Source organism: Drosophila arizonae, chromosome X (assembly GCF_054131065.1).
Source record: "Drosophila arizonae isolate 15081-1271.41 chromosome X, UAZ_ARI_1.0, whole genome shotgun sequence".
Lineage (NCBI taxonomy): Eukaryota > Metazoa > Arthropoda > Insecta > Diptera > Drosophilidae > Drosophila > Drosophila arizonae.
In genome coordinates this window covers 13,406,234-13,419,721 of record NC_142927.1, presented here as the reverse complement: position 1 = coordinate 13,419,721, position 13,488 = coordinate 13,406,234, and the positions used below count along the sequence as shown (strand labels likewise).

Below are 13,488 nucleotides of genomic sequence, written 5' to 3'. Positions count from 1 at the left end.
AACCAACAGCAAACCGGCAGCAGCAGATAATGTTGCTGTTATTAGGGCAGTCAGCGGTGTCGCCCAAGCAGCAGCAACAGTAGTAGCAATCGGAGCAATGGATAAAGAAAAACAACAACAACAACAACAACAACAGCAGCAACAACTGACCAATAGCCACCCAGAAGGGCATTTGGTGCGCCCACAAGCCACGAATTGAACACAAGCCAAGGAAAAAGAGCATCTGCATCTTCAACTGCAACTGCAACGGCAACTGCAACTGCAATGGCAATGGCAATTGTGTGTGGTGTTGGTGGTGCGGCTGTTGGTGCGGTGCATAGAAAGTGCAAACAGTTTTTTAGGACTTGTCCAATGCGATGCGTCTGCAACTGAAAGTTGCCCCGTCTGCCCGGTATAAACAAACAGACGAATGGGGAAACCGATCAGCGCTGACAACAAACGCATGCCACGAGCAACAGCAGCGGCAACAGCAACAGCAGCAGCAGCAGCAACAGCAGCAGAAGCAGCAGCAGCAACAATTGCTGCAGCAGCCGGCTAAGTCGATACCGATAGCGATACCGATACCGATACCGCAACACCGTATTTGTATTCGTGTCTCAGTATCTTACTTTTTGCTGCTGTCTATCAATGAAAAGAAGAAATTTCGCCATCAACAACGGCAGCAGCAACAGCAGCAGCAACAGCAACAATAGCAGCAACAGCAACATCAATACCTACAGCAATACCTACAACGGCAGCAGCAGCAACGACAACAACAACAGCAACAACAACAGCAACGGCTCTCTGCTCGCTGCGCTGCTTGGCTCGTGGTTGTCGGCGCCGTTGCGCATGCGAAGTGTTTCGCTGCGAGAAAGCAGGTGGATGCAGCATTCGGCGCTTAACCACGGCGCGAACCAGACGCGTTTTCAACCACAACGCTTGCCGCCAACCGCTGCAGCAGCCTTAGCAGCAGACACAACCAATATTCACTAAACAGAAAGAAAAAAAAAAAAAAAATATTTAAAAAAAAAAAAAACACAAATTGTAATTGAAAACCCACAAAAATACGAAAAACAAAACGAAAGCCAACAATAAATTTGTATTTGTTTTGGCCAAGTGCAACATTTACATTTTTTTTTTCAAACAAACAAGAAGAAGCAGCAGCAACAACACTCCTGTGCTCCTCTGTGTATGTGTGTGTGCGTGTGTGTGCCAAAGCGCGCGTATCCTTGTTTTTTTTTGTTATTAAATAATTTCAATTTTTTTTTTCTGTTGACTCTTTTTGTTAGACTTTTTTTTTTTGTATTGTGTGTTCGCGCGCCTGCAACAGTTGTTGATTGTCCGCGTGCTAGTCGAACTGCAACAACAACAACAACAATAACAGCAAACAATACGAGCTTCAATTTGAGGCAATTTGCGGCATTGACAACAACAATAAGTGCAACTGCAACTGCCAGCAGCAGCAGCAGCAACAACAACAACAACAGCAGCAGCAACTGCAACAATAGCAACGCACAACAGCAACTGCTTTCGAAAGTCGCATCGAGCACATCCTGTTGTTCGGCATTGCATCAAAATTGGAATTGCTCAGCTCTTGGAATTGGTCCAAGGCGTAGGTAAGTGTTGTGCACACGCACACACACACACACATACATACACACATACGTACCTATATACATACACAAATACACAAACAGAAGTTGCCATACAGCTGGGCTTCAGTCTGAAATTTGTAGCCTCAATCAATTTGATTGATGAACTCACTTAGCATCAATCTTGTCATAGCTCGACAATTTGAATGTCGCTTAAACTGTATACAAACTTAATTTAAATTAAACTCTAAAATTTGCATGGCTTAATCCATCAATTGTGAATTGAAGTTTCCAAGGATTGACCTTGATTGATCAATTGAACCCCAACTCAATTTTAATGTTAAACATGTAGCTAGTACTGGTTAGGAATAAGGCCGTGATATTATTGTACATCAATCGGTCATTCAATTAATCAATCAATCAATGAATTTAGCAATCAATCTAACAATCATTTTATCAATCATCAATCAATGAAAGACAAAGTGTTCTAGTAAAAAAATTATTATATAGATCATGATTGTCTAAATATAGCAAGATATTTACATATATTTTATATATTTATATGAGATTAAAATATTGGAATAAAGGATTTATGAGACTACAGGACTATTAAGTAAATGTTACTATAGTAGTATATTTTCCTTATTGATGTCCTGCATAAGCAATCATTTGATTCTATGTCATCTAACTAATCTGAGCATATATGCATAAGAGTACTCGTATATATATTTATAGTGTCTTAAATGTTGCGTTTAAATACTAGAATGGTTTATCACGTATCAAGATCAAAATGTCTCAAAATCAGTGTAGAAACATTATCGAATTCTTTCAATTGAACAGAATATTATATGGAATCTTATCTAGAATGCGATATGGATATATATGAAATTTTATAAAAGCGAAAATTCACATCCGCTTTTACTTCTTTTTTCCTATTCTTCCTATAAACATATATACATACATAGAAGAATCTCATATCGTTTAGCTATTTGATATCTTCACACTCGTATATATTTGTAATGAAATATATGAGCTATAGGACTTAAGAATTTATTAGTTTTCATAAATTACGTATTTATAAAGAATAATATTCAGTTAATTCAGATACAAGATAGTCCCACATAACGAATTGTTTGTAAAAATATTTAATTTTTTTTGTTTGAAAGATAATATGTACTAGAATGCTGCAGATATGTTCTCTATGTATACATATATTACCATATATTTAGGAATCTTATATACAAATATATTTTTCTCCTAAATTGTACTCAAAGACTTTAAAAAAGGTTCACTTCAGATCTTATGGCCACGATATGCTAGTATCTTAAATATATTGCTTATATACATACGTATAAAATTCACTTTTTCTCCAATTATTTTGAAACACTATAAGTATATAGATAAAAGATAATAATAATATAAAAGATAATAATAATATATATTACCAGAGATAAAACTATAAAAATATCAAATTTTGAAATTGATGAGAGTTTCAATGTTAGTGAAACATTTGAATGATGATACACATGACAGATATATGATATGAGGATGATATATGATCAGAGTACTTGGTGCTTTATCCAAAAAAAGATCTGTGTCTGCGCCAAGTTGACTGATTCATTAGATTTTATATGGGGTTATGTTTATCTCTATGGCCCTAGCCTCACTCTCTCTCTCTCTCGCTCTCTGCCTCTCTCGCCCCCTCTCTGCCCCCACCCTATTTCTCTTTCACTTGGACTGCCTGCCACTTATTTCTGGTCTACTGAAAGTAGCCTGTCTTCAGTCTGCAGTCTCCCGTCTTCAGTCTTCAGTCTTCTGCAGACTTCACTCTAGACTCTTCAGTTTCGAGTTTTGCAGTTTGTCAGTCTTGAGTTTTCTAATTGCTCGACTCGTATTTGTCTTGGGCCTGTTGACGTTGACCCACTTGGCTGATGGAACACATTATTAACACATTTCACCTCCAGCAAGCCACCTGACCAGGTGAATAAGTTGTCATTAAAAAGAAAGACAAAAAAAAAAAAGACGAGCCGCTGCTGCTGATGCTTCTTCTTTTTTCTCAGCTTGCAGCCTGTCACTTGTCGCTGTTTAATGTATTTTGGTTGTTGTCTTTTTGTTCTTCAATTCGTTTGCCCAATGCACAGTTTTGGGCTTTCAATTGGAAGGGCGTGGCAGCGGGGCAGCTGGGCAGTTGGTCACTAAGTACCTGTTGTAAGTGAGAGTCAAACAGGTGTATGGGAGGGGGGAGGGCGTGGTGTAGTCGGAGGAGAAATCGATGTGAATCAATGAATAAATGTCAAATCAATCAAACGAATCAGTCAATCAAACAGTCAATCAGTCAATCAGTCAAGCGGCGGCATTTCCAGCCGCGAAATTAATAGCAATAAATTGATAATTAACAGACAAAGCCTCAGCTGAAAGCGAAAATGCCAATAATCAAATAATGATGCTAGCAACAACAACAACAGCAACAACAACAACAACAGCAACACACAAACACACCGACAGCAGCAACATACACAACAGCCACATGTGAAAAGCAATCAAGTAAACACTTTCTAGTGTTTCAACAACTGTTGCCGCTGTGTCTGCTGCTGCTGCTGTTGCTGTTGCTGTTGCTTCTATATTTCTAACCGCTTGTCACATTTCATTTCATTTGCTTTCCAACAACAATATATTGCAGGCAGCGACAGCGACAACAGCCAAAAGCGCGCACATGACAGCAAAAATAACGTATTAATTGCAATTTATGCACATTAACAACAAACAACGACAACAGCAACAGCAACAACAACAACAACAAACAGCAAACAAACAACAACAATAATAATAAACAACGTGCCAGCTAGCAACAACATGCAGCGACAACAGCAACACTCACAGCAACAGCAGCAGCAGCAGCAACAGCCAAATAACTTAATGCAACAACAACAGCAACAACTAAAGCAACAACAACAAATGCGCTGCCATAGCTGTCGACAACGTCTGGGGATCAAAAAGATTTGGCTGCCGCTTATCATCTTCCTTTCACTGCAGGTGAGCAACAACAACAGCAACAACAACAATAACAACAATAACAACAACAACAATAACAGACAACATAAGCTTCTTTTAAACTGCTAAACACACACACACATCATTTAAATCTATTAAAGCCATATAACAACAACAATTTGCAATTTCGATAATTATCGATCAGCGCATCTGTGTGTAAAGTGAAAGAGATTTGCAACTTAACACGCTCTAAAGTAGCTGCAAAGATCAAAAGATAGCCACGGCAGGAGCAGCAGAGGTATCTTGTGCTTTCCACTTATCTATAATCTAGTAATCCGATTTGGATTTAGATAAAATACCAAATGCCACTACAAATTTGATATGCAAACAGACAATCGAGTTGATAGATCGATATATAGATATACGTAGTAGGCAGCATTATGAGCTTACGAAACATAGATGTTGATCAATTATTATTATTATATATGTAATATATACATACATATATGTAAATCATGTTATATATTAAGTTTTACTTAACTTTGTCTTCAACCTCTCTTCACATCTCAGAGAAAACATATAGATAACTATTAGATATTACTAGTATTAATTCTACTTTTGCAATTTCAATGGATAATGACCATGTCTATAACTTTATCTTCAAGGGATTTCTCATATAATTACTATAGATCTTGCTACCTTCTAGGAGTTATATCAGCTGCATTTTAGAACAATTTCGATAACCATTTGGAAAAAAAAGGATTATAAAGTTATTTATAAAAATAATATTCTATTATTATATATTGTATAAGTACAAAAGCTTATTGGTCCTACAAATACTTCCATATATGTCTATATACATACATATACATAGTCCGACTTATCTTGCTATGAAAATTAAGCTCAAGATTATAAGCTCTCCATGATATAAAATGGAACTTTAGATAATGCATAATGCATACGATATGTCTATCTATCATTAGTTTTACATTCCTCATTTCTCTTGTTCAGCTCACCATATACTACCTCACTTCCCATTGTCTACTTCTTATTAACTTCATCGCACTTTGTCTAGTTCCTCATTGCTTTGATTCTGATTCCCCAATATCTTACCTTCGCTCTCTATTCCACATTCCTGATTTCTAATTGCTTGTTCGTCGCCCTTTATTATTAATATTTCATTTTTTCGCCCTAATAGTTCCTCGTTCCTTGGTTTCCTTTCTGATCCATAATTCCTAATCGTTCCTCATTGCTCAGTTTATGTTGCCCACTTCCAGCACCTCATTCCTCCTCATTCCCTTCTCGGCATTTATTTCTCGTTACTCACAATTTTCCACATTCCTCCTTCTTAGTTCCCAATGGTAGCTTCTCATTCTTAATTCGTAGTTCTCAGTTTCTCGTTTCTCATTCTTCATTTCGTGCTCCTAGTTTGACCATTCACTTGCCTCATTTCCCGTTTCCCGTTTCTCGTTCTCTATACTTCATTCCTTATTCCTAGCGCACACAGTTTCCGTTCTCCCACTTCCACTTCACCTAACCCTTTCCCATTGCTCGTAGCCCATATTCCGTTCTCCCATATCGCGTTGACCATTGACCATTCCTCATTCCCAGTTCCTCACTCCCCCATTCCGTTTTCCCCACACCTCAACTCCCATTCAACATTCCCTGTGCCTCATTCCGCGCTGCCTATGACACAATTGAATCATGGACTCGAAGCTGATTTCCCTTTCCTTTGGCACGACTGCTGCCACAACAACAACAACAACAAAGGAAAACTCTTCCTTTTCGCTTCGATATTTGTTTTCTTCTTCCAAAATTTTCATTTTTTTCCCAGCCTCGTTGCGTTCAACTTTGAACCATCGGCCAGATCTTGTCCAGGTTTTTGTCTGCTGCCAAAAAAAAAAAAAAAAAAATGGTAGAAGAAAAAAGAAGACAAAAGATTTTCGCATGCTCTGGACAGAGAGAAGCTGCTGCGGCTGCTGCTGCTGCTAGCTGCGACTTTTTCACATTTACTTTCTCTCGCTCTGCCAGACTGCGATTCGAACCCGGAGCCAGACAGCAAAACTCGACATTTCAGCATTGGTCGAGGTCAAGATTAACAACAACAGCCGGCATTGGCACTGGCTCTGGCTCTGGCTTTGGCTTTGGCTCTGGCTTTGGTTCCGTCTTCAGCTCCGGCTGCCGCATCATTAGCTGTCGCATTAGCAGCAGCAGCAGCAGCAGCAGCTGCTGCTCACGACTTTGTTGTTGTTGTTGTTGTTGTTGCTGTTATTGTCGCTGGGCATTTTGCGCATTGCCCGTCGCCAAAATGGAAAACTTGGCACACATTTCTATTAACGCAGGCGCTAGCAGCTCCCCCTCGCCCCTTTTCACAGACATCCCCGCCTGCCGGCCTCCGTCGCTGCCGCTGCCTCTGCCTCCGTCGCTGCCGCTGCGCATCGTTCTAGCGCATTGCGGAACCGGCTCACGCGCATCTCAAAATCTGTAAAAGCGAAATGTTAGTCTCTCCCCTCTCTGACGCCCCCCCTTTGTTACACCCAGCACTTGTCTTCCTCTTTGTTATTCATAGCCATCGCCCATGGAGTGCTCCAAATCACGTCCAAGCCGCGGACTTGGCATGCAAAAATCTTCATTTTTTTTGGTTTTTTGGTTTTTTGATATTTTTAGAATTTGTTTTGGGAACTCGTTTGCCAATTTATCTCAGCGTATGAGTGTGTGTGTGATTGTGTATGTGTGTGTGTCGTCTGCCGCATGGGCATCATCACTTTCTACCTTAAACAGGATTGGCACAGGATGCCACGTCGCGCTGATTATGTGACATCCCCATTGGAAGCTGTTCGCTGCGGCTGCTGCTGATGCTGCCTCTGCCTCTGCGGCTGCGACTGCGATTGCTGCTGCGGCTGCAGCCGGGTGAAAGTTGTTTTGGGCCCGCGGCACAGTTTGGACCAAAGAAAATGCTTGGGTCTCGGCTGGCAGCTGGCCACATAGACTGTCTCGTCTGCCACCTGTCTATCTATCTCTATCCCTCTCTTGCTCTCTCTCGCTCTTTCTCTCAGTCTCTAGCTGATAGGAGGAAAAATAATATACAAAATTTAAGCTTCAATTTGGAAAATTCTGGTAAAGACTTGGGGAAATTTTTAAAAAAATCTGAAAACTGCATTTTTTATACATTTTTGATTCATTAATTTTTTTTTAGTTAACTAATTTAACTGAAAATATCTTAGGAATATTTTATTATACTTTTTGTTATTAGAAAGGAAAATTTTTATTTAAATTTTGACAATTCTAAATAAATGGACAACTAAAGAAAAATTGTTTATTATATTTGATGAATTGCATACAAACTTTAAATTTGAATTTAAAAAACATAAATTAAATTTTAAAAATAAAATTATGTCAATTGAGTTTTTTTAAGGATTTAAATTTAGATTTTAAAAAATTAAGAATATTTTTTAAAAATTATTCAGCTCCACTTAATAACATTTATTTAGATTTTTTTGTGAATGTTAAAAAAAAAATGAAATTTCGAAAATTCTAAAAGATTGAAACCAATACAAAAATTTTAAAAATCATTTTAATACCTCAAAAAAAAAAAAAAACATAAATAAAAAAAAATCTCAAAGAAATGTTAACCCACTTTTTATTTAATTTATTTTTAAATTTTATTAATTAAAAAAAATGTTCTGCATTCATGTTAAGATATTCATATTCATTATACATATGTTTATATTCAGTTCACAACATTCTAAAAATAGCTTAAAAAGCTTTCGAAATTAAAGAAAAGTCTAAAATAATCTAACCAAAGCCAGTCATAATCCATATAATCTTAATAGAAAATAAAGTCCTTTGAAATTTACTAATCAAAATTTGCTTAAACATCTTAAGACCAGCTTAAGCAAACTCAGATGTCTCTTATCATCTTATCTAAGACTTCACTTAATCCCCAAGCTCAGTTGCTTCAACTCGAATCGACATGGATTTCAATAGATTTCCCGGCGTCACCTTCAGTCTGGGGCCATCATTAGTGTAAATCTAAATAATATCGTTACAATAGTGCCCTATATAGTGCTACAAGAGTAGGCTGATAGTTGGCCTCGCCATTGAATGGATTCCCCAGCAGAATCTCTGACTGATCCGCGCTGAGTAATTAACGGCACTCGAACCGAGTCGACGAAACCCAGATGCCTTACGTGCTGTGCACTGTGCTAAGGTATTTGAAAATTGCGAGCTCTGCTCATCCGGTTCCCGTTTTCTAGCCTTGACATCGTTTTTGGCCAAGACGGATTTGCGGGGCCAATTGGGTCGCTGGAGATGGCTAATAAGTAGAAAGAACAACAACAACAATCACAACAACAGCAACGACAACAAAAAAAGTGAAATTTGTTACACTTGGCGCAGTTTTCTTTTGTTGCTTGCCATTGCCATTGCTGTTGTTGTTGTTGTTGTTACTGTTGTTGTTGGCTTTCCTTATGCAATTGAATCGCTAGTCGCATCCGCCATTCGCCAACAACAGTTGCCAATTGGCAATTGGCATGCGACATGTGACTCTGCTCCCATTGTACTTAGTTGAAATTCTTGCCGAGACTGTGTCTATCTGTCTCCGTGTCTGTGTGTGTCTCTGTGTGTGTGTTTGTGTGGAGCTCATTAAAGCAAGCTAGCAACATTGTTGCTTCTTCTTCTACTACTGCTACTAATACTACTGCTGTTCTTCTTCTTGTGCTCTTGTGACCCATTTTCTTGTTTGTTTTGCACAGCTCGCCTTGATATGCGCGGATGAGGTCGAGGTGGTGAAGGCGATCTCTGGCGGCGGCGGCAACGATGAGCTCTCCCTTGGCCTGAACGAGCAAGACAATGAGGTGGACCAAATGGCGCTCGAATCGGAACAGGAATTGCAGCAGCAGCAGCAGCAACAGCAACAACAGCAACAGCAACAGCAGCAGCAACACCAACACCAACAACACCAACAACAGCAGCAACACCAGCAGCAGCAACAGCAACAACAGCAGCAGCAGCAACAACTCCAACAACAGCAATCCGTTTCCATGCCCAAGGTGCAGGTGCATTACCCCCACAATGGTCTGCCACAGGCGCCACCTGGACTCAGCCTGAGCCTCGGCCTGGGCCCGGCCCGCAGTAAGTTGTTGTCCACATCCGCTTTGGCTGTAGCGTAAATCCCCTTTCGTCCCACAGGCAACAATCATCAGAACATCCCGATGAGCTTTGGCCAGCCCTTCGGACCGCCACCGCCGCCCGGCGCCCAGTTCTACAAGGGACCACCGCCGCCGGCACCGCAGCGACCACTGGCCCTGCCCCCCTCACAGCAGCAGCAGGTGCAACAGGTGCAGGTGCAGCAGGTGCCATCGCTGGCCGATCTCAGCGTGGGCGCCTCCAGCAACAATGAGATCTGGGCCTCGCCCGTCCAGGACATGCCCAAGATCGTCTCGCTGGACGTGAAGTGCGAGAAGAACGGCATGAAGGTGTTTGTCCAATTCGATAAGCCCTTCAATGGCATCGTCTTCTCCAAGGGGCACTACAGCAACATCAACTGCGTGCACCTGCCCTCCGGCCTGGGCCGCAGCTCGGCCAGCTTCGACATTGGACTGCACGAGTGCGGCACCGCCGGCAACACGGACAACTACAATCAGGGCTATGGCCACGATGCCGCCGGCAGCGCCGGTGCTGGCACCTACTTCGAGAACATCATTGTCATCCAGTACGATCCGCAGGTGCAGGAGGTGTGGGATCAGGCGCGCAAGCTGCGCTGCACCTGGCACGATCAGTACGAGAAGAGCGTGACCTTCCGCCCCTTCCCGGTGGACATGCTGGACGTGGTGCGTGCCGATTTCGCTGGCGACAATGTCGGCTGCTGGATGCAAATCCAGGTGGGCAAGGGACCGTGGGCGTCCGAGGTGTCGGGACTGGTGAAGATCGGACAAACGATGACCATGGTGTTGGCCATCAAGGACGACGACTCGAAGTTCGATATGCTGGTGCGCAACTGTGTTGCCCACGACGGCAAGCGGGCGCCCATCCAGCTGGTGGATCAGCGCGGCTGTGTCACCCGTCCCAAGCTAATGTCGCGCTTCACCAAGATCAAGAACTTCGGTGCCTCCGCCTCGGTGCTGTCGTACGCCCACTTCCAGGCCTTCAAGTTTCCCGATTCGATGGAGGTGCACTTCCAGTGCACCATACAGATCTGTCGCTACCATTGCCCGGACCAGTGCAGTGCCGAGACCAATCTCCAGGACGTTCACCATCTGCAGGTGGGACCCGAGTCCCAGTACGGACCACCGCCCCAGCTGCATGGCGACGCGTATCATGTGGCCAGTGCGATCGGCAAGCGACGGGATGAGCGACGCGTCCAGCGACGTGCTCGTGCCGTGGCCGACTCCACGGAGCAAGTGGGTCTCAATCGCATCATCAAGGTGGTCTCCTCCGGCGATCTGACCTTTGCCATTGACGAACAGGCGGCTGCCGGTGCCGGCAACAACAGCAGCACCACTTTGCCCCAGACAATGGTCTTTCCGCTGCGCGAGGAGGGACTCATTTGCATGACTACGCCGGGCTTTGCCATTACGCTGATCGTGCTGCTGGGCATTCTGGTCACATCGTGCCTAATCTCCGCCGTGTTGTACGTCCGTCTGCGACCCTTCTCCAGCTTCGCGGCCAAGGAGCGCGCCGTCGCCTTCACGAATCCACAGCTGGCCGCCGGCCCACTGCCCGTCATCCACCTGCCATCGCCGCCCGAGGCACTGGCGGGCACGCTCTCCAAGAAGCGATCGCTATCATGAGCGCAACGCGTCTCTCGTATATCGCAACCATACACAAACACTCCCACGAAATACCCCAAAAGCATTTCAGATTGCACTAGTTTAGGCCATGCAACTAGCTAATTGTCTAAAGCGTTAGTTAAATAACAATAATTACATAATGCCCGTTAACTGGGCTCACGCCCGCCTCTACCCAGGTCTCTCTCTCTCTCTCTATCTGTTTCCACAACTTGCTTACTCTTTCTCCCCCTCTCTCTCTGTCTCTCTCTCTCTCTGTTGGTGGTCGGTTAATTGAAAAACAAAACAAAAATCAGATTTAACACAATTTAAAATATATGCTCTAGTTTATTTAAGCCTAGGTTCTATTTTAAATCGGTGCTAAGCCAATGCTCACAGTTCAAATACTTATGCCCAGTCTGGCAACGCTCTTTCTCTCTGTCCGTCTCTTCCTCACTCGCTGTCTCTTCCTCTTACTGTACTGTCTGAGCTTGTTTCGTTTGCAGTTAACAGGAGCTGTTAAGCTCGCTGTTAACTTTAACATTAGCATACTCTCTCTAGGACTATTCTTAACATTTATGCTTACAATATGCTTATACCTATATACACACACACACATACATATACATACACGTGTGTACGTGCGTGCATGCGTGCGCTTGGGTGTGTGTGTGTGTGTGTGTATTTCAATTAGTCACTAAATATTTTAAGTGCTTTAAACTTAGTCTAAGCTCCGAACTTGATTCGATTTTTTGACTCCATAGATCCGTCGATCCGTCGATCCTTCGAACCTTGATTGCATCTTGTTAATTTAAAATATATTTATATTTATATACTTATTTATTGATTTATTTATTGATTTTATTTATTGATTTATCTATTGATTTATCGTACCATCTAGTTGGCACCCGCATCCCACATCCAATTTGTTTACGATGAGTATTTTTTTTTTTTTTTTTTTTTTACTTTTACTTTAATTGTAGAGAAGGAAACTAAGCTAACAGAAATGTTCAGTAAATCATCAATAACAAAAAAATAATAATAAAAACAAATACATATTACAAATCTAATCGAATTCCTTAGATGAATAACACAATTGCCGGAGTGTACGAGCACTTACATAACCTTCATATCAAATCATATCTATTTACTTACTTACGAAATGTACGAATTACAAATACAGCTTTGCATCTATATACGAGCAAGACCAATAAACGATAATTATAAAAAAAAAAACCACACACACACAAAGACTTGGAATATTTCATTAATTTGTTGTTTTTATATGCTCCAGTTTCAGAGATTTTTGGTCATACTATCCGTTGAAGTGTATTCAAATAAAAATGAGATCATCACTTTACAATATTTATAGAGCGTATACAACTAAACTTGCTCTATTAAATTTATTTGTCCAGCTTAATTATCGATTTTGGTATACCCACGCCCTCTTTCTCTCTCTCGTTCTCTTTTTCTTTCTCCCCCTCTCTCTGATTATCTAACTTCTGCTTCAGTCTTTCACCAGATCTTATCTCGCTCACAAATGAAAGTTTCAAAAACATTTCAAAATATTTCAAATGAATGGAAACGTTTAAGGGCCAATAAAAATGTTGATACATACAGATCGCATTCCTCCTAGTATTTCAGGTAACCTTTTGCTTATACTAGTTATCATCGAAACCTGCATAAACTTCACATTAAGTGGAGAGCATGTTGAGCGTGGAGAATGGGGCGAAAATTACTAAATTGCCTTAAGAGTAAGTATGCATATCTGTTTCAGCTCTATCGATGTTGGAAGATAGATAAATTGATAGATATTTGGATAAATAAATTGATAGGTAGACATATTTAACATATATGATATATGTATTGACAAAGAGAAACAAAGACAAATAGATTGTAGATGAATAATGCCAGGTGGGAACAAGTGAAAGTGATCCAGTCGAGACTGCTCGACTACAAGATTCCCTGAACCACTCGAAGAACTACCACTCCCATACTTTAAAACTTTCTTAATGAATACAAAAGAAAAGACAGGGAAATAGGGAGGGATTTGATGGATACTACGATATAAGGATTCTCATCAACGATCCACAATATTACTCACCACGAGCTGCAAAAAAAAAGAGGAATAAAAAGCACGCCATGATTTATCATATTTA

The 13,488-nt window shown here is 41.3% G+C and overlaps 1 protein-coding gene across 3 annotated transcripts; it reads left to right on the top strand.

Moving 5' to 3' along the window:
- The first annotated feature begins 610 nt into the window (after nt 1-610).
- On the top strand, nt 611-12,347 carry dy (transmembrane protein dusky). 3 transcript variants are annotated; one of them, XM_089474242.1, is made up of 5 exons: nt 611-1,168; nt 1,310-1,595; nt 4,252-4,604; nt 9,317-9,695; nt 9,753-12,347. In XM_089474242.1, the coding sequence occupies exons 3-5, from the start codon at nt 4,425-4,427 to the stop codon at nt 11,351-11,353; spliced, it is 2,160 nt and encodes a 719-aa protein (XP_089330368.1). In that variant the 5' UTR covers nt 611-1,168; nt 1,310-1,595; nt 4,252-4,424; the 3' UTR covers nt 11,354-12,347. The 3 variants fall into 3 exon arrangements, with proteins under 3 accessions (XP_089330368.1, XP_089330367.1, XP_017869606.2); XM_089474241.1 differs by having other exon boundaries at nt 1,269-1,595; XM_018014117.2 differs by having other exon boundaries at nt 611-1,595.
- The last annotated feature ends 1,141 nt before the right edge of the window (nt 12,348-13,488 follow it).

Coding starts and splice junctions, on each gene's coding strand:
- dy (XM_089474242.1), top strand. CDS start 4,425: ATGCAGCGACAACAGCAACACTCACAGCAACAGCAGCAGCAGCAGCAA. Junction 4,605..9,316: donor TCATCTTCCTTTCACTGCAG/GTGAGCAACAAC, acceptor TGTTTTGCACAG/CTCGCCTTGATATGCGCGGA. Junction 9,696..9,752: donor CGGCCTGGGCCCGGCCCGCA/GTAAGTTGTTGT, acceptor TTCGTCCCACAG/GCAACAATCATCAGAACATC.